Source organism: Mauremys reevesii, linkage group 6 (assembly GCF_016161935.1).
Source record: "Mauremys reevesii isolate NIE-2019 linkage group 6, ASM1616193v1, whole genome shotgun sequence".
Classification (NCBI taxonomy): Eukaryota; Metazoa; Chordata; order Testudines; family Geoemydidae; genus Mauremys; species Mauremys reevesii.
The window spans coordinates 54,428,952-54,452,354 of NC_052628.1; the positions used below are offsets into that span (position 1 = coordinate 54,428,952).

At 39.0% G+C, this 23,403-nt stretch overlaps 1 protein-coding gene across 1 annotated transcript in view; it reads left to right on the top strand.

The window, feature by feature from the left end:
- The window catches only part of ADGRV1 (adhesion G protein-coupled receptor V1), a 419,039-nt gene that overhangs the window by 65,231 nt on the left and 330,405 nt on the right, over nt 1–23,403 (top strand). The window contains exons 21-32 of the mRNA XM_039545618.1: nt 885–1,258; nt 3,568–3,744; nt 8,180–8,360; nt 9,244–9,446; nt 10,893–11,022; nt 12,705–12,785; nt 14,697–14,836; nt 15,814–16,423; nt 17,377–17,592; nt 18,972–19,187; nt 20,606–20,850; nt 22,792–22,973. Of these exons, the coding sequence (XP_039401552.1) occupies nt 885–1,258; nt 3,568–3,744; nt 8,180–8,360; nt 9,244–9,446; nt 10,893–11,022; nt 12,705–12,785; nt 14,697–14,836; nt 15,814–16,423; nt 17,377–17,592; nt 18,972–19,187; nt 20,606–20,850; nt 22,792–22,973 (2,755 nt within the window). The remainder of the gene's footprint in view (nt 1–884; nt 1,259–3,567; nt 3,745–8,179; nt 8,361–9,243; nt 9,447–10,892; nt 11,023–12,704; nt 12,786–14,696; nt 14,837–15,813; nt 16,424–17,376; nt 17,593–18,971; nt 19,188–20,605; nt 20,851–22,791; nt 22,974–23,403) is intronic.

Below are 23,403 nucleotides of genomic sequence, written 5' to 3' on the forward strand. Positions count from 1 at the left end.
TGGACTCACCCCTGCAGCGCCTCCTGCTGGTGACTTCTGGGAATTAGCTCGATTCCAGCTCTGGAGCGCTCTCTGCAGGCCGGTGATCCACTGCCTCTTTGCCCCCATGTCCCTCCCAGGACCCCTAGCAGTAACCCCTTAGTCTCAGGGTCTCCCTTCCCCAGGGAACCCTCACCCACTATCCCCACCTCACCTCAGTATACGGCTACTGCCAGTCATTGTCTAGCCCCTTCATTCTGGGGCAGACTGCGCTATCAGCCTACTCATCACTGGCAAGGTTGGGTTTGGACCTGCTGCCTTGGCCTACCCCTGGGTTGCCTTCTGCAACCCCCAGTACCTATTAGCCCAATGCTAAGCCGCAGCCTGGGGCTTTCCAGGCTGGAGCTCCCCAGCTTCTCTGCCTTTCCCCAGCCCTGCTTCACTCAGGTACCCTGGCTCTAGCCTCTAAGCAGCCAGGCCCTTCTCCCGCTACAGGCAGAGGGAGACTGCTTGGACTTCTGGCTCACAGCCTCTTATAGGGGCCATCTGGGCCTGATTGGGGCATGGCCCCAGCTGAACCTACTTTCCCTAATCAGCCCAGGCTTCTCGGCCCAGCCCTCTCCTGGGCTGTTTTAAGCCCTTCAGGGCAGGAGCAGGGGACCACCCTGCTACATGGTCCTTAGATGTATTTTGGGGAAAATATATTAAGATGGTATCCATACTGTTCTACATAAGCTTGTTGTTTTACGCGTGGAAGCTCAGCCAGGGTATGACAGTTACATTATTAATGAGATTATAAGAGCTAATAAGCCAAAAGAAACCACCATGACAGCTTTTCATTTACACACTTTTATTATTTCGAGGCAAAAGTATCAAAGTAGTATAAATGTTCATTTCTCTTCCAGGTCCAGGAATAGTAAGAGTTGGTGCAGGGATGAATGGCAGCAGCAGGTATACAGGATTGATGCAGGATGTGAGGCTTTATAAACGTAAATTGACAAGAACAGAGATCTATGAACTTCATGCCACCCCAGCAAGGACTGATGTGCACCCCATCTCTGGATATTTAGAATACCGACAGAGAGAAACTAAGAAGTCATTCATTGTGTCTGCAAGAGATGACGAGGAGGAGGAAGGAGAGGAGTTATTCATACTAAAGCTTGTCTCTGTGCATGGGGGAGCTCGAATTCCAGAAGAAAACACCATAGCAAGATTAAGAGTACAAAAAAGTGACAATGCCAATGGGCGGTTTGGCTTCACAGGAGCATGTATTCCTGAGGTAAGATGACTATCAAAAAGACAATAGGTGAAATTCTGGGCCCAGTGAAGTCAAATGGCTTCAGTGGGGCCAAGATTTCACTCTATTGCTTTCAGTGGATGGGAAATAAAATCACTTGGGTTTAAAATCTTGCGGACAACACATTTGTTATCTAATATAGCACCATATTCTTTCATACTGGAGAATGAAATTGACACCTGTGAATTTTTTAGTAACTATTTTTAAAAACCCATAAAATATTTTTGTTTAGAAAATAAATCAGCCCCTATTTAGCAGACTAATTCTGAAAATAACTCATTCCTCACTCATGTCTAATATCTGAGATTAAATTTGTGGTAAATTTCCCCCCTCTACCTCCTTCTTTCTTGGGTCACGAGTATTGTAATCCTTTACTTATTTCGCTACGTGAAATCCAGTATGCCAGACAGTGTTGCCAACTCTTGCAGTTTAATTGCAGTGTCATGATATGCGGTGTTTTTCTTAAAAACTCAGCTCCTGGAGTGAAGTAAAATGTATTTTTTTAAATTTTTTTTATAATTTGTAATCCAATCTCATGACTTTTTTTCTGGGGGTCTCAAAATGTTGGCCCTTTCCTCCTTTCTCTTCCCTTTCTATGCATGTATCTATGTTCCTTCTCCTATTACAAGTAAACATCCTCCAGCAGGACCTGGAGAAGAGCATGAGTTCCCCCAGGATTGCTCAGGAGAGTGATGTTATCTTTCTAGGACATGAGGCAGAAAGTACAACTGAGCATCTACAAAACCGTAATCAGCGAAGTGCTTTCAAATTCACAAAGTAAAAAACAGATATGATAGGGTTTTTTTCCTGCAATTTCTTTCAGTTTGAGTAGTTTAGGGTTTACATGCCACAATAGTAAGTACAACATTTTCAGATGGAAATGTGGTTTTCATTTGTCTCTCTGGTCCTAAACCTTTTGTAAATATTTGCTTTACATCCTTTTTACCCCCAGCTTACTGACAAGGTCTTCAATGCATGTTCCCATTTGAGGACAATTAACCAACTACATCAAACCATAGATGTATTATCCTAGATTTCTAAATATTGGTGGTCCAGATTGTGATATCATTACTTGCTTTGAAAAGTACCATATTCCCAGTAGTCCCATTGAATCAGGCCTTTGGTGCTCTTTCCCAAGCCTAGCTTCAAAGAATTTACCAAACAACTGAAATATTAAGTCTGTACAACATTCAAAGAAAGGAAGAACTTACTCTGTTGAAAATGTGGAATATTAACCAGTAATTAAATAGGAAAGCTTTGACATGCATTAAAAATATAACTATCCTTATGAACATCCACTTTGTTCTAATATTTTAAGCATTAGTGCTTTCACCATTTTAAATAAAATCTCTCGGTTTTCAGTGGTTTGTAAAGCACAAATAAATGGGAAACTAAAATCATAATGGCTTTATGTTTGGAATCTTCTATGACCTTTTTTGTTACATCATCCCTATTTGTCCTCCAAACACATCGTAAAGACTTCAGTCTTCTTGGTTTGAATGAAAGCAGTTTTCAATTTGGACAGCTTGTTTTTTAAGTGCCTGCCATATGCTGTGATAATAGATTCCTTCAGGTCCAAGTGCCATTGATACAGTCTCATACCACCGATCATCACCCAAGCATGAAGCAAAATTAAAAATTAATAGGAAAAGTTAATTGTCCAGTACTCATCTTACATCTATTTCAGCAGTGAAGCTATAGCTAATGATTATATGGCAGATACACAACATTATTTTAGCGTGCTTTCTATACATATCTGTCTACTAGTGAACTAAGTCATGCTCAGTATACACTGGAAGCCGTCATACAGCATATAGAATACATTACTATTATTTGTCTTAAACCTTTTCAAAAGTATGGTTGTCTGATTAAATTATTCTCTATCATAATTCCATGAGATGTACAGACAGTGCCAATAAATATTCTCTGAAATTCTTTCGTATTTTCTTCATACAAAGAATACTGTGTACAGACCGCTTGATTTTTTTCACAATTTTTTCTGTACGATGATTGAAAACTGAAAGTAAGAAAAATGCTCTCTGTTTAGTTTAAGTAATGTTGAGAATGGAGAAAGCCTGATCTATTTTAAAGATTGAATTGCTAAAGGAAACTAAAATCATTGTTCAGGAATGTAAAGTAGTAATTTTTTCCTAAATTTCGAGAAAGATCTTGAATTGCAGTAACATTGGAACAATTTTCCTGAAGACCTGATAATTTTTAAAGGATCACTTCTATTGTATTGATTCACTTGAAACTTGTACATTGTTGTCAATCTTCTTATTTGCTTACAGACTTCTGATGAAGGTTCCACTATATCGTGTGTTGTGGAACGTACACGGGGAGCCCTGGACTATGTGTATATATTTTACGTTATCTCTCAGATCGATTCCACCAGCATTAATTACTCTGTTGCTGATTTTGCAAATACCAGTGGAACTATCACATTCCTTCCTTGGCAGCGATCAGAGGTAAACCTGATCTTATTAAAGTTAATCATCTGGTTCTGTGCAAGCCTCCTGGAAAATACCTTTCCAGTGTACTTTACTGATTTTCATACTTGGAAATATTTCCTTCAGGCAACTGTTATGGAGCTTTATTGAATCTGTTACTCCTTATAACTAAAAGCAGTGATAGATGTATGAATGTGTATGTATATTTCTGTATACATATTTATAAATATATAATATGTATATGTTTACAAAAATTAAAGTATAGGTGGACAAGAACTGAAACATTGGTTCTAAACACCGTTGAACTTGGAGGAAGTTTGGATTCAAGTCTGAACTTTGACTCAAACTTATCTCTATGTAAAAAGTAATCAAAGATCAATTTATTTTAAAAAATTAGTAGCAGTCAAATCTTTGCACAGTTTCTCAGATCAAGAGTTTTGTGTCTCCTATTGCTCAGTTCTTCTCCTGTGAGTTTAATTGTGGATTGTGTTGTGGGAAATCGTACATACATTTGAAGAACAGGTAAAGGACTAAGATAGGGTATGGCCTTTGGGGATGTTTTAGAAAGTTTATATTTTTTTTCTTGTGTTGCTTGAATGCTGGTAAATACAATGATAAACATTGTTGGAAATTTTGCTGTCAACTTCACCCATGCAGCTCCATTGAAGTCTGTGTAAGGGACTGAGCCATACCCATTGAAGCCAATGGAGAGTCTCTGTGACTTTTTTTGTCTGGCTATACCAAAAGGACAGGAGACATTTGATATGGTTTTAATCAGGCCGCAACGTTATTATTAGATGTCTGGGACTAGCTGGCAGATAGAAGTGTACAGTGCAGGTAACCCTATATTCATTCCATAATTACCCAGGGAGCTTCTGCCAGCTCCCCATCTTTTTCTATTAAGCCCCCCCCCCAATCCATTCCTGGGACCTTACCATCCACCCCCCCCTTATAGGAGGGTTAAGGTGGACTATAGGGGGAAGAGGGGTTGGCTCTGTGTCATACCAATCATAGGAATCTCCCCCTATTCCATTCCTGTAATGAACATTTCCTTTTTAAGTCCTTTTCCGAGCCATTTATCTGATCACTGTATACCTTCCCTATGGAGTACCTGCACTGGACATCCGCCCCACACATATATAATGAGTTGCGACATATAGCCTACTGCCCTTCATGCCATGCATGAACAGAGCCCTTCCTGAATCTGCTGTGGGGAAGGCATAGAAACCCCAACTCCACATAGCCCAGTCTGGTGGTAAGGGAAAATTCCTTCCCAGCTCCCCTAAACAAGGGGAGGCTAACACCATGCCCACAGCAGCTCCTGACCAAACCTGGTATTTCACCACCTAAAGTGGAAAGAGGGTGAGTACTGCCCCAGCCTGCTCTAAGTGAAAGGGGGCTTCATGCCCAAGGCTGCCACTTTTAAACCCTTCAGCCAATCCGGTTCCCAGGGGAATGAGTCAGCATCTCCAGGGTGGTCCCTTGTCCCCTTTTGCATAGGGTGACCATATTTCACTATGCTGAATACCGGGAAACCTAGTAAATTTACATGTATTCAAGCGAGTTCAACGGCAATCAGTCAGAACTATTCAGTACAAACATTCAAATTAACATCAAGGTGACTGAACCTCTGTTAAAAAGAATCCAACTACACAGTATTTCTTTTTATTTACCTTCTTATCTTTAAGGCTTCACACAAGGAGGGGTGACACACACACCCCTAGCTCCCTCACCCCCCCACAGGGAGCGGTGACACACACACACACACACTCTACTGTACACCTCTCTTACACAGGGCGGGTGATCAACCTGACCCTCCCTGCCTGGCACTCTCCTCCCTCCATGCCTGGCTGGGTTCCCAGGGTGGACCTGCCTCTCTTGGTACCTGGCGTCATGTCTTCCCAAGGCAACATGGGGGGGGAGGGGACATGCAGGGTCACATGTTCCCCTCTCAGTATCTCTGCCAGGGTTCACACCAGCATGTAGCCAGCAGCAGCCTTTCGGCATTGTGTAGGAGGAAAGGGATGGGAGCTGCTTTCAGTTGTAGGGGAGGATGAGGTGGGGGAAGGGATGACCTGGCCCATGTCTTTGCAGAGCTCATATCTTCTCTTCTCGCACCCCCCACCCCCGCCTTGTGGCTGGAAGCAGCTTTTCCCTTTCTGCCTGCACAATGTCGAAAGGTAGCTAACACCTCCAGGCTGCTGCTGGCCACTGACATAATCCAGCCACCTCCTGTCCCTTGGCTACGACATGGGCAGGCAAGTGTTAATCCCTAAGGATGCCTTGTGCACCAGGACTGCAGGGCTTCAGCAGCTGAAGAGATGGCTCAGCAGGGGAGGGTGCCTAGGGAATGAAGCAGCCCCCTGCTTCCTGGGGCAGGGCTGGGGGGGGGCAGGTGAAGAGGGTACTATGTCCCTGCCCTGGGGATGCTGTGGAGCCTGCAGGTTCAGGGTGTGAAAAGGCTGGAAATCGTTTTCCCCCTAACTCCAGAGCTTAGCTGAGGGGCAGAGAGCCTTCCCCGTACTACCGCTGTGCGGGGCTTTGGCACATTCAGGGCTCTGCTCCTCCTGGCCAGCGCCCTGGACCGGAGGCTTTTGGGCTTTCCCAGGGTGCCGGTCCAGCCAGAGACAGTGAGGGAAGGAAGGAGCCTGTTGGCCAGGCTGTTGGTGAACTGAGCGCTCCGACCAGGGGCTGGTTCTCTGCACAGCGCTGGGAGCGGGACACGCCTTGCCAGTGGAGATATGGAGGAGCAGCAGGAATTGAGGGAGGTGAAGAGGCAAAGCAAGATGATGGGTGGGCAGCAGAGGCAACACATAATCAGCCGCTGCCTGGCGCCTGCCTGCACTCACCAGCCACCGCAGTGCACAGTCAGCGCCGGCCAGAAATGGGTCAGGGGGTAGGATCCTGTTGACTGAGAGCCCACATGCAGTAGGGGCTGCACTAATGGACCAGCAGGGGGGCGTCTGTCCCCGCGTGCTGCATCTTCATCCCGATACCAGCCTTACAAACCCACCCCATTATTGGCCACTGGATCCTACACTCACCCTGGTGGGAGGGCTGCTGGCGAGCAGGGATCTAGCCATCAGCAGGATCCACCAGTACTGAAAGGCAGGGAAAGACAGAAAACATGGGACAATTTGCCCGTTTTTAAGAAAAAATTGGGACACCTGCAGGAGGTCATAAATATGGGACTGTCCTTTTAAAAACAGGACATCTGGTCACCCTACGTTTGCAGCAGTTTTCCTCTCCCCACCCCTCCCCAGCCATAAAGCACTGTTCCCTTCATACGGCCAGCCAGACAAATTCTCCCCTGCTTAAAAGTGCAGTGCAGTTATTATTGGAGTTTTGCTTCGGGTCCTAACCAAACAGTTTACGTAACCAAGCATAGACGTTGGCCCAAAGCCTTAATATCTGAAAACATTATGGCACTCCTCAGATCCTTGTCCATTCCATTTCATTCATTGTTTATTGTTTATCATACACTGTAGTATATAGAGATCCTATTCCATTAATCACTATGTCTAATGATTATCAGAGCGCCTTTGAAATGTTGGGATCTATCAAGCACTTAAGTTCATTGTGCACAAACTAAATTACAGTTATTTTTAAATGTCAGAATAAAGAGCTATTTGCTTCATTTATGTTTAATCTGTTATAAAAAGGAAATGTAAGAAAATTGTAAAACATTTGAATGTTACATTTTTTTTGCTCCCAATGTGTCACTTTTACAATAATTAGTTTTAAAAATGTAATTACAAAACCTCATGTTATATAACTTCCCCCTTCTCTGGTGGCATAGGTTTTGCCCCTTATAAAGTATATTTTTATAAACGGAGTAGTCAGGTTTCTAGTAAAGGATTCAGAAATATACTCTGCTATAGCATCTTAAAAGTCCTAAATTTGGCATTTTTCCCCTTCTAATATTGTGCTCATAAACATATAATATCAGCTGATCTAAGTATTTTGTGCAAGAGAATTAAAATTCAGGACACCAACAAACTTATATTCTTCTGCTGGGACCACATAATACTAAGACCATATAAGTATATGTAGATAGAAACCAGCCTCTGGTGATATTTTTAAACAATTAAATCCTAAACAGCCATTCTGATTGACTATTGTTGCTCTGCCTGTAAAATATTTTTAAAAATGGGATTTAGGTCTACTAAGTCAGCTGGGCACTTCAAAAAATTGTACCCCATATTATTTCTGAGATGCTAGTGTCTTTATGTTTGCAGTTAATAGTTTTACTATAAAATATTAGGTTGATTTACCTAAACATCAAAAATATTGCATACATCTTTTAAAAAACTGCATAGCAGTTAAAACTAGATAAATGTAAGCATTCGGTGCAGTTTGAATAACAGTTACTGAAAATCTCATGCTACACTTTTGCACTTTTTATATTGTTATTATATTTGTTTAATTTCTGTGTGGATTCTTCCTTCTATAGGTCTTAAACTTGCATGTTCTTGATGATGACATTCCTGAGCTTAACGAATATTTCCGTGTAACATTAGTGTCTGCAGTTTCTGGAGATGGAAAATTAGGTTCAACTCCAACCAGTGGAGCAAGCATAGATCCAGAGCAGGAAACTACAGATATCAGCATCAAAGCCAGTGACCATCCATATGGTAACAGTGATGGAAATCGCATTGTTTCAAATAGTTTTGTTGGCTGGTATAGTTTTTTTTCTGAGTAAAACTACATCAGCCCTCTCTCTAGTATAGGGGATGTTTTGGGAAAGAAGGGGATGGCGCCAGCGCACACTGTACTCCAGTGATCCTCACTGTCTTAAGGGCCCCTATAGAGACATTAGAAGCTGATCCAAATTAGAGTGGCACTTGAACTATTTTGACTAGCATCGAGGCCAGTTCAGCTCCCTGCCAGCTGGACAGAAAGTTGGACAGAAAGAAGATGGATTAGTCACTTTTGCCTCACCCCCTCTGAACTCCTGCACAGCTGAGAATTTAGCCTGATGCTTTTACATATAAAATTGTAAAGTTGTATTCAGCAGACGAAGTTAGCAGTGCCCAAAAGAATAGTGACTATTAAGCAAGTGGATTGATGACAAAAGCCTTGCTCAGAAATGTCCACATTATTTTGCTAGTACATACATAAAACAGTGTAGCAGATTTTTGGTTGAGGAGAATGCCTGAGCAAGCAAGCTGTTTCTGGAGGGGAAAAAAAAAGTCAATCAAATCAAATCAAATCATTGAACTTGTAATATGCAGTGCTCCTCCTGGGAGGAGCCGAGTACGTTCTGTTCCTGTTGAGGCGCAGGTACTTTGTCAAGATTCACTTACGTATATTGCTTATCCATGTCAATGGGAGATGAGGTACACAGCACGTCCTGGGAGATGGTTAAAACGGGATGATTGGTGCCCATGTTTGTATTCAGATGTTTAATTTCAGACCCTGCATAATAATGTTAAACATTGTGAAACACATTACATTATAGAAGGATTTTTCCTAGTACTGGTAAAAATGTAAATTGTTGTTTCTTGCATTTCTCAGGCTTGCTGCAGTTCTCTATGGGGTTGCCTCCGAGGCCCAGTGATAAAATGATTCTCCCAGCAACTACGGTGCCCCATATTACTGTTAAGGAGGAAATTGGACATATTAGGTTACTGGTAGTTCGTGCACAGGGCCTTCTTGGAACAGTTATGGTGGAATACAAAACAGTGTCACTGACAGCATTCAGTCCTGAAGACTATCAGGTATGTGGAACAGACTGAAATACATGACTGATGTTTATTTGCGAGTTCAGTTACACTTGTGTGTCTTGGGTATTAGAGCTTTCTTTCCATCTGTGTTTTTTTTAATATTCAGAGAGTCTTACTAAATAAACCGCTTTACAGTTCTCCCATTGATCATACCATGAGCAAGTTGAATGTTGAAGTTATAACATGTTTTGTACAAAAACAGCAACAAATATCCTGGTGTCGTCATGTTCATGTGGTCATTAGTTTGTTTCTGTATATGGAGCTTAGATTTTGCTAGAACTTTTGCCAAACTTCCCTAATTTTATGACTTCCATTGTCTTGGGTCAGTGGGATGTGTATTTCTCCATAGTGGATGTTGGTCACTGTTGTATATAGGCTAATTACCTCCAGGATGCTCCCAACTCCTGCTGCCCCAGGAGTGACAATTTGAGGTTAGCACACATTTGAGTTACCCTAATGGAGCAGATTAAGGTTATATTTGAAAATCATTGAGTGTCCCTCTAAGGTGTGAATCATTGGAGATGCAAGCCCTACAAGGGTGTGCATGCCTGCACATACTTAGTGGAGGAATACAAACCCACTGATGCTCACATACAGGTTTGCTCTGCGATTACACTAGAGCTATCTTTCTATAGCCTGGTAGTTAGAGTATTTGCCTAGAAGGTGGGAAACGCAAGTTCAAGTGCCTGATCCAACGATTGTTTATTTATAAAATGGAGAGAGACCCATACAATAATATCCGAGTGCCCAGTGGCTACGGCACTCTGATGAAATGTGGGAAACCTAAGTTCAAATCCATTCCCCACAACAGGGGCAGGGTGGAATTGAACCCAGATTTTCCACCTCTCATCTGTGTGCCCTAACCAGTCAATTAAAAGTTATACGGAAGGCAGTACTGTTACCTCTTTCTTTTCCTTGAGCTGTTTTGTGAATCTAGTCTTCCTTTGCTTTTGTTAAAATTCTCAAAATTTAAATGAAAAATTGAATCATGTTGAAACAAAACTTTTCATTTTGACACTTCTGAAACATTTCAATTTTTGGTTTGGTTGGAAAATATGTTGTACTTGACACAAATTTGCAGATAGTTTCAGGTCAGCTGAAACTGCATTTTGCCCAACTTTCATTTACACAGGTAAGTGTGCCCTTGTGAAAACCCAATTTATGTGAATAGGTCTGGACTGACTTGACTAAGTTGAACACATACAGAAGTGCACTTAGGTGCTCACAACTATGAATTTGAGCCTAGCTCTTTCTTGTAATGAAGGTTCAAGAGAATTTTGTGCAACTTTAAGATGCAGACAGAAAGGAAAAAGAATAATTGGTTGTATAAATAGCAAATTTTTCCAGTAGCAGAATGGAAGTCTTTTTTTGCCACAGTGAGTTCATACTGATAGAATAAATAGACTTGAACAAAAGCATAAAGAACCTTGTATTTTTCAGAGTATTGCAGGCACCTTGGAATTTCAGCCTGGAGAAAGATACAAGTATATTACTGTTAACATCACAGATAATCCTGTCCCCGAACTGGAAAAAGCTTTTCAGGTTGAGCTACTGAACCCAGAGGGAGGAGGTAAGACTCACACATCAACTTGTTGCCTACATACGCACAACCTATTTTAGGCACTGAGGGCTTAGAATACTTAAATCCTTCTCAGAAGGTTTATCTTCCATGGTTGGAAATGTTTTCAAAAAGAGAGACTTAGGTTTAATTCTTTTTTTATAAAATCTTCAGTTAATTCATTAATAATTGTGGAAAACAGCCATGCCTCAGAGAAACTTGGACTGGTTGAATGCTGTTAAGCAACTGGATTATTGCCAAGAATCAGGTCACCTAAATAAGTGCTTTTTATTTTCTTTTAGTATAGCTTTTTTTGCTTGATAATGAGAATTAGAATGATAAAAAAGTATTAACAGGTACCTGAAAAATCACCTATCTCAGTTCAACAGGTTAAAAATATACTCAAAATAATAATTAACATTAATCAAACAGAGCCAGATTAATCCCTTCTGACACTTAATTGAAGTTAAAGAAATTACACAAGAGATGAATTTGGTCCATAGTTTATTCAAATTGGTTATAGTAGTAAAAGGCTACATGGTTGGCTTAAGGGGCTATGCTTCTGTAGCCCCTTGATGGAACGTTGTTTGATAAGCTGAAGGATCTGTGAGAAGCTCAGGGAAACTTATACTAGAAGGTGCTTGCCCCAGTCAGCTCCAAGTTCCTGTACTTCCTCCACCTGACACACCCAGACCACCCACAGACCTCCATTTCTTACACATCTTTGCTTTCTGGAGATGGTGCTTGTGGCACTGGTATGGAAAATACTGACTTCTTACAAAAAAATAAAAAACTTCAGTCAAAACCCAAAAATGTTTGTTTGAAATGCTGCTGCAGTGCTTTATGGGAGTTGTAGTTCGGATATCTTTATGCTCTCATTTTGTTCCGTGAAGAAAGCTCTCTGTATGAACCTTCATCTCCCATGATGCACCATGAAAAAAATGTGTGTAGTTGATAACCAAACTTTTTTTTTATCAAAAAACAATTTTGACAGAAGATTTTCAGCTAACCTTAGTTTAAAGCTGTAATAGACAAGATACCTTCTAGTACACACCTCCTTGTTCCCCCTCCAATATCTCTGAATGCATACACCCAAAGTTACTATCATCCAGTAAACTGTATGAATTCTGAAGAATGTCCTGGACATTTCCTTAACTTTCTGAGGAAAATCTCTCACTTTTGTCCCTTTGTTAACAGCACAACAAATATAAACATACTCTCTGAGGAAACAGTAGCAGCTAGTCAGTCATGTCCTCATTAATTCTGTTCATTTTTAATTCTACTTCTCAGCTGCCAGTTACAAACCTACCCACAGTTTGTGATCTCCTTTTTGTTTACAGCTTGAAGTCCTGTCTTACAAACTTCCTTCATGCTATACCACCTAAAATACTGGGCACCATTGCACGGTAGCTCTTCTTATCAATCATCAACCCCCTAATGGCTAATTGTCAAAATTGATTTCCTCATAATTACCTTCAGTGTGATAATTTTAAATAAATAAAATGAATGTGCTGTGTATGCTGTTTCTGGCTTTGATCAGAGAACACGTATGCTTTCAAAGTCAAATTGGATGCTTTGCAGGAATATTCCCCTATTTTTTCTTTTTTGTCTAAAAAGGTTTAAAGTGCTTTCTGTCTTCTCTGCGTTATAAATGTATATATGTGTATTGTGTGTCTTTGTGTGTCCTCTTGAAGTTGCTGAACTCTTTAGAAATGATGGCAGTGGTAGTGGTGACGGGGACTTGGAGTTCTTCCTTCCTGCTGTCCATCAACATGGTAAGCATCATGGTCTATCCTTTGTTTCTTAATTGATTACTGAAATTTCTCACCCTAGTCCTCACTCATTTGGATTAGTTATAACTGAATTATATCTCTCTCTCTATGCATTTCAACATAAGCTGAATTTCAATGACAATCAGCATAATTATTTATTCTGTAGGAAGTAGGAGCTTCTGTATAGTTAAGGTTGTATCCAAATTCCTTGTAAACTGTTTTGTTTTGTTCCTTTATAAATTTGACTTGGAAAATTGGTTTTGCTGAATATTGCTGCATTTGCTCTACAAGGAAAACATGTAGAAAATCCGTTAAGTTGTAGGCAATTAAAAAATTACCCTGCTTTGATATTTTGACTCATGCCTGACATAATTTGTGTTCAAACTTTCCAAAATAGAATTAATTTGAACCACAAAATGAAGCCAAACCTGAAAAATGATGTCTGTCTGTTTGAAGATTGAAAAAGTTTTGACTGCTTTTCCCCGCTCTTTTTCATGTGTATGCTTGTCTGCGTTGCCTGGTTCAGGCCAAAAGCAGAAGTGTAGAAATACAGTAAACATGTAGGGTCTATTCTTGGAGAATTTCCAGCCTGCCTAGAAGCAAAAATAGCCTGTTTGTGTGAGACTTCCAACCTTGTTTTGCAGATCCAAAAAGTTTAGAGACGCATCCAAACTATACTAAACTTATCCAAGCCAAAAAGTGCAAACCACTTTATTCATCTCTGGTTTTGAATTTCCTCAAATACAGATATATTCAAATAAGTGTGTGTGTGTGTGTGTGTGTGTGTGTACACACGTACTTAATTGGGCTCCCTTCCTTGCTTCTGAAACGGTTTCTCCAATGACGTAACTACTGGCTTTGTACAGTATCACAGTTTTCTTTCTTCCCCCATTCTGTCCCAAATCACTGTGTGATAACACCTTCCCTTTCGCTCTTTACTACTTGCACTGTGTGTTTTCATCAACTGTGCTTCAGAACTCTGGCCTCTCAGTTACACTACATTTCTTGGTACTTTTCTGTCACTTTCTCCCTCAGGCTAAGTGTGTCCTTTCTCGTTGACTGAAGCATTCCAGCAGAATGGGTGGCCAGCCCTGCAGTATTGAAACTAGAGATCATAATTCCATATTGATTTTTTTAACATCACTTTTAAAACATTCCTATTCAAGCCGATAAAGGAATGATTTTTTTTAAATATGCAACCATCATTATATATACAATTGCATGTTTAACTTGCACATGCAACTGTCATAGTTGGGTATGCACATTAGGTCATTAGTGTACACATATAATCAGCTAGATGTAAAAATGGCTATTTGCACGTTTAGATATGAGTTCTGTGCAGAATGGTCATAACTGTGCGTGCAAGGTTGCTATGTGATGTTATACATACAGTTTTGTAACTGGGTCCTAATAGTCTCCAGTAATTTTAGAACTAGAATACATCCAAGAAATAGCAAGAATATTTTTATGAGTATGCACACACAAACATCATAAAAGATTTTCAAAGATGACTAGGTGATTTAGACACAATTCCTTTAATTTTACTGAGAGTTTTTGTCTAAATCTCCTAATTGACTGAAAAATCTCATTCTTTGCCTCTATAATGTAATTGAAAAAATAAGACCTCAACTAAAACAAATGCATTATCACATCCAGAGTTAATTGCATTGAATTTTGTAGTGCATTTTCAGTCATCTCAATTTGTTAATGGAAGGAGTAGAGTTATAAAACTGAGCAAACTCTTCTGTGTGCATAAACTGCTTAGATACAGATTTACCTCCAATTAGTAAGCCTTCATGCAGAAAATATTTCTGTTCATTGTTCCCATAGTAAACTTCTTCTTTTAGCTTTTGCTTTGGTGTAACTGAAGATACTGAAAAACTAATTCAGCTTTCTTGGAATTTGTACCTACAGCCAGCCTGGGAATAGCATCCCACATCATAGTGACCATTGATGCCTCTGATGATGCTCATGGTGTGTTTGAGTTCAGCGCTGAGTCGCTCTCGGTCAATGGGACAGAACCTGAAGATGGAGACAGTGTAATTGTGCTTCAGGTCACTACACGTTGCTTTTATCTGTTGCTACACAATCCTCTTCTATTATTTCTTTCATTAGAGTTTATGTGATCCTTTATCACAGGGTTGTAGTTTTATGATTGTAACTTGAACAAACTGTACATCCTTTTCACAATGCTTAGTTAATAATTACTGTCTCCAATGTAGAAGGTCAAATTTATAATCCAACAAGTGTAATGTAATATAATAATCCAAGTGTAATGTAATAATATGATATCAGTTAACAGATATTTAAAAAATAATATTTCATCATCCACTCAAATATTACGTAGACTCGAACCTCAAAGTTACAAATACCTCGGGAATGGAGGTTATTCGTAACTCCGAAATGTTCATGACTCTGAACAAAACATTATGGTTGTTCTTTCAAAAGTTTACAACTGACCATTGACGTAACACAGCTTTGAAAGTTTACCATGCAGAAGAAAAATGCTACTTTTAACCATCTTAATTTAAATGAAACAAGCACAGAAACAGTTTACTTGCCTTGTCAATTTTTTGTTAACTTTCCCTTTATTTTTTAATTAGTTTATGTTTAACACAATACTGTACTGTATTTTGTGTGTGTGTGTGTGTATGTATGTACGCGTATGCATGTTGATTGCATACTTCCAGTTCCAAATGAGGTATGTGGTTGACCGGTCAGTTCGTAACTTTGGTGTCTATATCTCTGAGGTTCTACTATATTAATCTTTTATTAAAGAAACAGAATTGTTGATGGTATAAATTGTTTTCTTATATAAATATTAAAAGAGAGAGTGACAAATGCAGAAGATGGGAATGCAGCCTAGCTGAGGCAGTAATTGATACAGATTTGCAATAGGTGTTCATATTTAACCCATCATGTCACAGTTTTGCAACTCTTTCAATAGACTGAGATTGGGATTTTGAGAAATATCCTTTTCCCTCCCCTTTATAGTACAAAAATATTTAAATTTTCATATTTTGCACTTTAGGTTGTCAGAAATCAGGGGGCCTTGTCCCATGTCACTTTGCATTGGATCATAGTCTGTGATCCTACTGAAGATCTGATCTCTACCTATGGCAATATAACTTTTGATGTAGGGCAAAGAAGAGCAAATATAACAGTGCAAGTTTCACCTGATGAGTATCCTGAACTGGATAAAATGTTTTCTATTTTGATCATCAATGTTTCCAGTGGTCGTCTTGGAATTCGTACTAATGCTACATTAACTGTTCTAGCTAATGATGATCCATATGGAATTTTCATCTTTTCTGAGAAAAACAGACCAATCAAAGTTGAGGAAGAAACCAAAAACATCACCCTAACAATAGTACGATTATATGGTCTCCTGGGTACAGTCATAGTAACATACAGAACCATGGATGATGATGAAAAGTCACCCTCTCTGAAATCAAATGTTGCCAGAGCAACACAGGAAAGAGACTATATACCCATTTCTGGATTTGTGATCTTCAGAGCCAATACAAGTGAGGCTAGCGTAACTCTTCCTATTTTAGATGATAAGGATCCAGAGAGATCAGAATCTGTGTTTGTGGAGCTACTCAATATTGCTTTGGTGGAAAGAGTGCAGGATAGATCAAGTAAGTGCTTTACACATTAATTGCGTGCATTTTAGAGACTTGGTAATTTCAGTAAAATTTTACTGATCAAGTTATAGTTTGCTTTCCTACCTCAGAATGTATCCAGATCTGTTACATTTGGTGTTCTGGCCATGTATTACCTTAAAATATTCCTTTGTCAGGATGTTACTGAAAACAATATGGTTGTATTATTTTAACTGAGGCCTCTCTGGCTATGTAAATTACAAGGTTGACTGTTAGCATGAGGTTCTGTTGATCAATCTCATTATTCTTGAGAAGCATAGCATAGTGAAATGACCAGTTTGATATTATATTGCATGCTGACCTTATACTTTGCTATAGCATGAAGTTTTATGTGTTTCTTTTAAATACACAAAATGCATGCTGATCAGCCATTCAGTGATGTTTGGGAGACTATAGACTGATTTGCACTTCAGAGCAGCCAAGCTTGACTAATTAATTATCCTACCCGTTCTTGATAAGCAGGAAAGCTTTAAATATATCTCTGTGGGGAGAGTGAACGGTTATGTATATTTCATCATAAGAACCACAGAAATAATACTCTGATAGAGACTGTAGTATGATTGCTACAGACCCGACAGAGAGATGAATGAATAACTAATGATTTGGCACTGTCCCACCTTTTTGAGAAATAGGCTGCTCATGTATATACCAATTCAGAGGCTGACAGAAAACTCCTGCAGTACGATATCAAGCTGTGCGCTTCAGGATTTGTTGTTATATTATAATTTCAATAAACTGTCTAAAAACTTTGAGTGAGGTTGTGAAGTGTACTCTCTGTGCAACTATGACTACTTTCAGTAAACTAGTTTTGTGGATGACTGGTGGCAACTGATAAGATACCATGAAACCCACCTAAGTATCTGAGGTCTCCTGTAGGTATACGATAAAGATCCCAGACTCTCTCTCACCAAGTTCCGGTTGTATTTCAGTTGTGAATTCTCCTCGCCTTGGACCTAAGGGTGATACGGTAGCTCATATAATTATCAATGCCAATGATGATGCTTTTGGAACACTTCAGCTGTCTGCACCAGCTGTGCGAGTTGCTGAAAACTACATTGGACCGATCATCAATGTGACCAGAACTGGGGGAATATTTGCAGATGTTTCTGTAAAGTTTAAAGCTGTGCCAATAACGGCAAGAGCTGGTAAGAAAAGAGAATTGTAAAAATACACATACTGTGTCAAGGTTGCAGTCCAATACATAGCATATACTCTCTAGCAAGGAAAATCAACAGGAGTAATGAGAAGTTCCTTTGAGTAGTAAATGAGTAATGAAGAACAAAGGTCCTGTGCTGTATACCAGCAGAAAAAAATATCATTTTAGTTAATAGCAATTATTAAAGAAACTATTAAGGGATATATAGTTTATATGTCTGTGAGTAATACACATCTGCTTTTTAAAAGGGGCATTGTCATTTTAGAGTCAAATCAATTTAAATAAATGAGTTAAAAGCAGTTTCAGGATTAAGTTCAGCTTCCCATTTTGGGCTTTTATAGATCCACATTTTACTATTTTAAAAACTGGTATGTCTCTCCTGATGTTGTCTGAAAAATCCAAAGAGACAGTGGAAACTGTTTAACTTGGACCTTGAGCCTGCAAATGTTTAAGCACATGAATAATCCCACTAAACTAAGAAAACAAGACAAACAAAGTGAAACATTAGAGAAATATGTTCTCTTTATTCTCTTTCATCTGTAGTAAACTCTGAAGTTACTTGTAACAGTAATAGGGAAAATAATTCCATGCAGATGTCTGATTTTTAAGTTGATTGTCATCTTTTATATAAACATTATAGTTAAATTATTGCTAAGGACTTGTCTTCACTGCAATATTAGCTGAAAGCTATAACTCGAGTGTTGCTCGTAACCTGGGGTCCACACACACAAGTCTCTAGCTCAAGTTAAGTGGCGGTTTAAGCTTGAGTTAGCTGATCCGGAGGTGAGGGGTGTGTGGGGGGACAGACTGCTGCTGAAGCATAAGCTAATAATTCAGTGGGTAATGGGGATGCAGCAGCTCCCATTACAGCAACGCATCAGCTGCTAATCTAATCACTCAGCTAAACCAATTGCTCTGTATAGCTTGAATGGTGTTTTCACAGTGTGGTCACTGTTGCTAGAGTGAGCAAATGGTTGCAATCTGTGAGCTAACTCCGCTTGGAAAAAGGTGCTTCTGGTCAAGAGCAGTTGACAATACAAACACAACCCAAAACTGGAAACCACTTTGATAGAATGGACATATCCCATTCAACAATGGGATTGGACAACACCAGCCACTGTCTCCAAATGCTCCCCCGATTTACCAGTATAATCGCCATCTTGTCCAAGCTGAGCCTCAACCATTTCTCTGCTGTCCAAGCCACAGACTCCACCAGGCACTAGAAAAGCAAAGTTACTGTATTTGTTGGGTTTGCAGAAAAAAGGGAGTTTTATTGGGTGCTGTGTGCAATTAAGATAGGAATAACAGCATTTATTAATTGTGTTTAAAAGGTTTCCTGAGGTAACAACATAGTTTTTCTATGCACAGGTGAAGACTACAGTGTAGCCTCATCAGATGTTGTCTTACTAGAAGGGGAAACCAGTAAAGCTGTGCCAATTTATATCATTAATGATATCAACCCTGAGGTTGAAGAAACCTTTCATGTGCAGCTGCTGAATCAAACAACAGGAGGAGCCTTGCTTGGAGCATTGACTCAATCAGTCATTACTATTGAGGCCTCTGATGATCCATTTGGATCTTTTGGTAAATTGGACTCATTTGAATGTCTTTACTCTCTCTTCTTTAACAAATCTGTTTAGACATGTTGTGGATGAACTATATCTTCCAGGATGTGCCATGGTCTCCCTCTTAGCTGAGCCTTCGCTGTGTATTATGGGAAATACACGCTGGCCAGGGAGCCTGGCCCTGAGAAGAGAATGGGTGCAGGAGGGACCCTAATTACAGCTCCCAGGAGGCCCATGAGGCTCAGTGGAACACTGTTTAATGTTGAACCAAGACAAAATGAAACGTTTCATTTAAATTAAAATGAGAATGTTTCGATATAATCTAGTGGAATTTTTTTTGAAATTCCATGGGCAAACATTGATATTTCTACTTTGTATCCTGTTTGGGACAAAAACAAATGTCCAGAATTTCCAGCAGTTTAGAAATCATTTTTTTTTATCAAGACACATCACTGCAAACCTAGGGTGGATTTAAACCAGTGACCTAGAAATGAAAACTCTGTGTGCCGTCACTAACCCCGTAAACCATCCAGTCTCCTGCATTACTAAATAGTAAACCAATATCATGTTTAAAGAACTGGGAGTTGAAAAAAATCACATATTTAGAGGAAATTACATATTACTATTTTCCATGGAATTTTTTTCCCACCGACACATGCTATCTTTACAGTAGAACTGATTGAGAGAAATGGGGAAATTGCGTGGGAAAAAATTCAGAGTAATTTTCATTCTGCAGGTTTTGAAAAAGAACAAAGTTTTTGCTCATTTGAATTTTTTATGAAAATTCCTTTTTAAACGTTTTTGTACAAAAATGTTCATTTTTTGGCATTTTGACTTTTCCTTGTGTTCTGACTTTTCCTCTTCCCTCTTTGTTTTTTTATTTCCATTTTGTCACTGCAAAAGAGGAAAAGACAGAAAAATGGTGATCTTAAAATAATGAAAAATGGCTATTTTTTCCCTGTTTTTGTTCCTTTTTAAAAAAAAAGATATAGTAAAACCCCAATTTTTTGTGAAAAATCTCTGATTTGGGGGGAAAAACATTTTTGAGAAAATATTTTTAGTGTGAAATATTTAGGTTAACTCTATCTGATTGCTGTTTCTCTTGCTGGGAAAGGTGATCAGAAGTGGCTCTTAATGTCCCTCTCTTCAGTTCTTAGTAAACATGTAGTGAAAGATTCCTGATCATGTGTGGGTGTTTACCCATCACTTACCTGAACCATATATAGACAAAGCTAGTAGATTTAGCACCTCCATTTCACAAACACCAATTATAATCTCATGTCAAATAAAATAAATTAAAAGTAATTTAATTCTGCAGAATGTATATACTGCAAATGGTTTCAGCAATATGAACAAACAATTTTGATGAGGAATTTTTGATTCCTTCAGCCTCAATGTTAGTGATGAGGAAATAAGTCTCTCTATCATGTACTTCAGTTTTTCAGGTCAATGAACTCACTGTGGAAGAGCCAGAGTTCAATTCGATGATGGTAAACTTGCCAATAATCCGCAATGCTGGGACACTCGGCAATGTTACCATTCAGTGGATTGCCACCATTAATGGACAGCTTGCTACTGGTGACTTGCGTGTTGTCTCAGGTAATGTTACCTTTGCCCATGGGGAAGCCATTCAGACGCTGTTGTTAGAGATCCTGGCTGATGATGATCCGGAAATCCAAGAGGTGAGTTGAACATCTAGACCCTATCTGGAATGACGCTGTCCAGAAATGTTTATTATCTCTGTTTTATATAGTGATAGGTTAAAACCTAGAGATTTTATTCAAAACAAAGGGAAATCAAGCTGAAAATACTGTTCTGGAAAATTATAAAACAATTTTCAGATACACTAATTAGTATTTATTCTTTGATCCTTGCTGCTGATATTCTTCTTCTATAAGATTCTCATTTATTCACAAATATATTGACTATCTAAGCAATATAATCTTTTTCTTAAGTTTGGTTTACTAGTGATAGATACATTGAACCTGATTCACTATCTAGCTGAACATTTTAGAATTATATTGCAATATGTATGGGAAATAAAACTAAACATCTGGTTACAATATGGATGAATTGCGGTGGTTAAATCTGACCCATGGTAAGGCAAAACTGAAGTCAGTGGTGTTACACCCATTTACACAAGGGCTGAACATGGACCATTATATAATCTAGAGAGAAACAGTGCTATGGGGGTGGGAGAGAAATTATTACAATATGATCAGACATGTTACTAAAGATTGTACAGTGTAACTAAGAGGGAAAGTGATTTCAAATTTAAGTGTGCACATTTTTTGAGTAATTTATATTTTGTGTCCGACTTGGTATGGAGTTTTGAAAGAGTTTCCTATTTTATTATAAAAGCAGCAAAGAATCCTGTGGCACCTTATAGACTAACAGACGTTTTGCAGCATGAGCTTTCGTGGGTGAATGCCCACTTCGTCGGATGCTATTTTATTATGTTTTAGTTCTTCTGAACTCTTCTGGTCATGAGCCTGAGAAAATATAGTATTTCAGTATTTTTTTTAAATAAAGGAATGAAAATAATCCTGAGACCAAAAAGAGTTTTCTATCTAGTTTGATTTACACCAGCATCATGTTAAAATAAATGATTAAACTAATTAAAACAAGCTATCTTGACTCTGTGGCTATGTTTAGACTCTTTCAGAGTATCTTCCCTATTTTTAGTTAGATAGAGAACCTTTTGCTCTACAAAATTGCCTATAGTTTGTGTCATGCAACAGAGTGTATGATAAGGAATGTAATAAATACGTTTTAGGGCTTTTTGTGCACACAAAACTTTTTGCATGCAAACAAATGCATGCACGTTTTTCATGCACTAAAATATTCATGACCAATTGATGGGATTTCTACATGCATGTAGAAATCCCAACTGACCATGGGTGTTCAGACTGCATTAAAAGAGGTGTTATAGGAGAGATTTCCACTAGTGTAGATCATGTTTTACAGGTAGTATGAATTTTGATTATGGGCAGGGAGTATATCCCTGACAGTTGTACTTCTTAGCAGTAGTGGGGAGAAGAAATCTTCACTGTGTCTTACGCAGTGTCTGTCATGTGTTTCAGTGATTATAGCTCCTCATATCCCTTGATAATATACGTATGGCACACACCTTCTGTAGTTATAGCAATGCTATTTATCATACTGTATAGTAATAACTCTACCTTTTACTTTTTTCACTTACTATGATGGAATGCTGGAATGACTATGGGGGGAAGCCAGCAGAATCCCAAAAATCGGATTCCCCAACTTTAATGGGTAGATAGGAGTATAGGAACATGACTTAAATTGATTCAGTGATAACTGAAGCTGTGCAACTCACTGTTTACCCAGAACACTTCTGTGTTAGTCTTTTAATCTGTATTGTTTTCTGTTTAACACATAGCGCTTAGACAGCCCGTTGAATCTGAACTTTTAGAAACATGAAGGGCTATATCATGAACCCTTTGGTGTTACTGATGAACAGTTCCTCCCACTGCAGTCAATGGGACTACGTATTACTGCTCACCAATGGGAGCCAATAGTTCAAACCTAGCTGGCCCTACATGATTTATCTTGGTTTCACAACATAATGTTGTTAAGGAAAGTCTAATTATATTTTTTAGGTTATCCATGTGCAATTAACCCAGGCCTCGAATGGAGGTGCTATTGGGTTTGATGGCATGGCAAATATTATAATACCTGCCAATGATAATCCTTATGGAACAGTCTATTTTCATCACGCCTTGTACCGAATTCAGGAGCCACTTTTAAGAAGCTCATTTGCAAACATAACTGTCAAGAGAAGGTTTGTTTAATGTTTGTTTTTTTATGTAAGCATTTGTGGTCTTTTTCCTGTGTCTTTAGCAAAATTACAACTCCATGGACTTTTTCTCATTTTTAATTTTGTTTTGATTTCCTTCTTGTACTGTTTAACTTGTCATCTAATTAGAGTAATCTTTGGCTCCTATATTGATGCTTTTTTAGTTTAAACCAAGTATGTCTCTTTATCATAAACATCTATAAAGAAACATCTTTTTAATTTTGTCTTCTTAATTCTTATAAACATTTAGGGCAAGAGCGTTCCCTGCTCCCAGGAGTCTAGATGAAGAATAAAAGAGGGCAAGGCTCAATATGGTTGTGTAGAAGCTATCTATAATCATGGCTCAAGCATGGGGGAGGGAGAGCAGGCGTTACTTCTGTGATATGACCTCCTCTGACTAACTGGAAGGAGACAG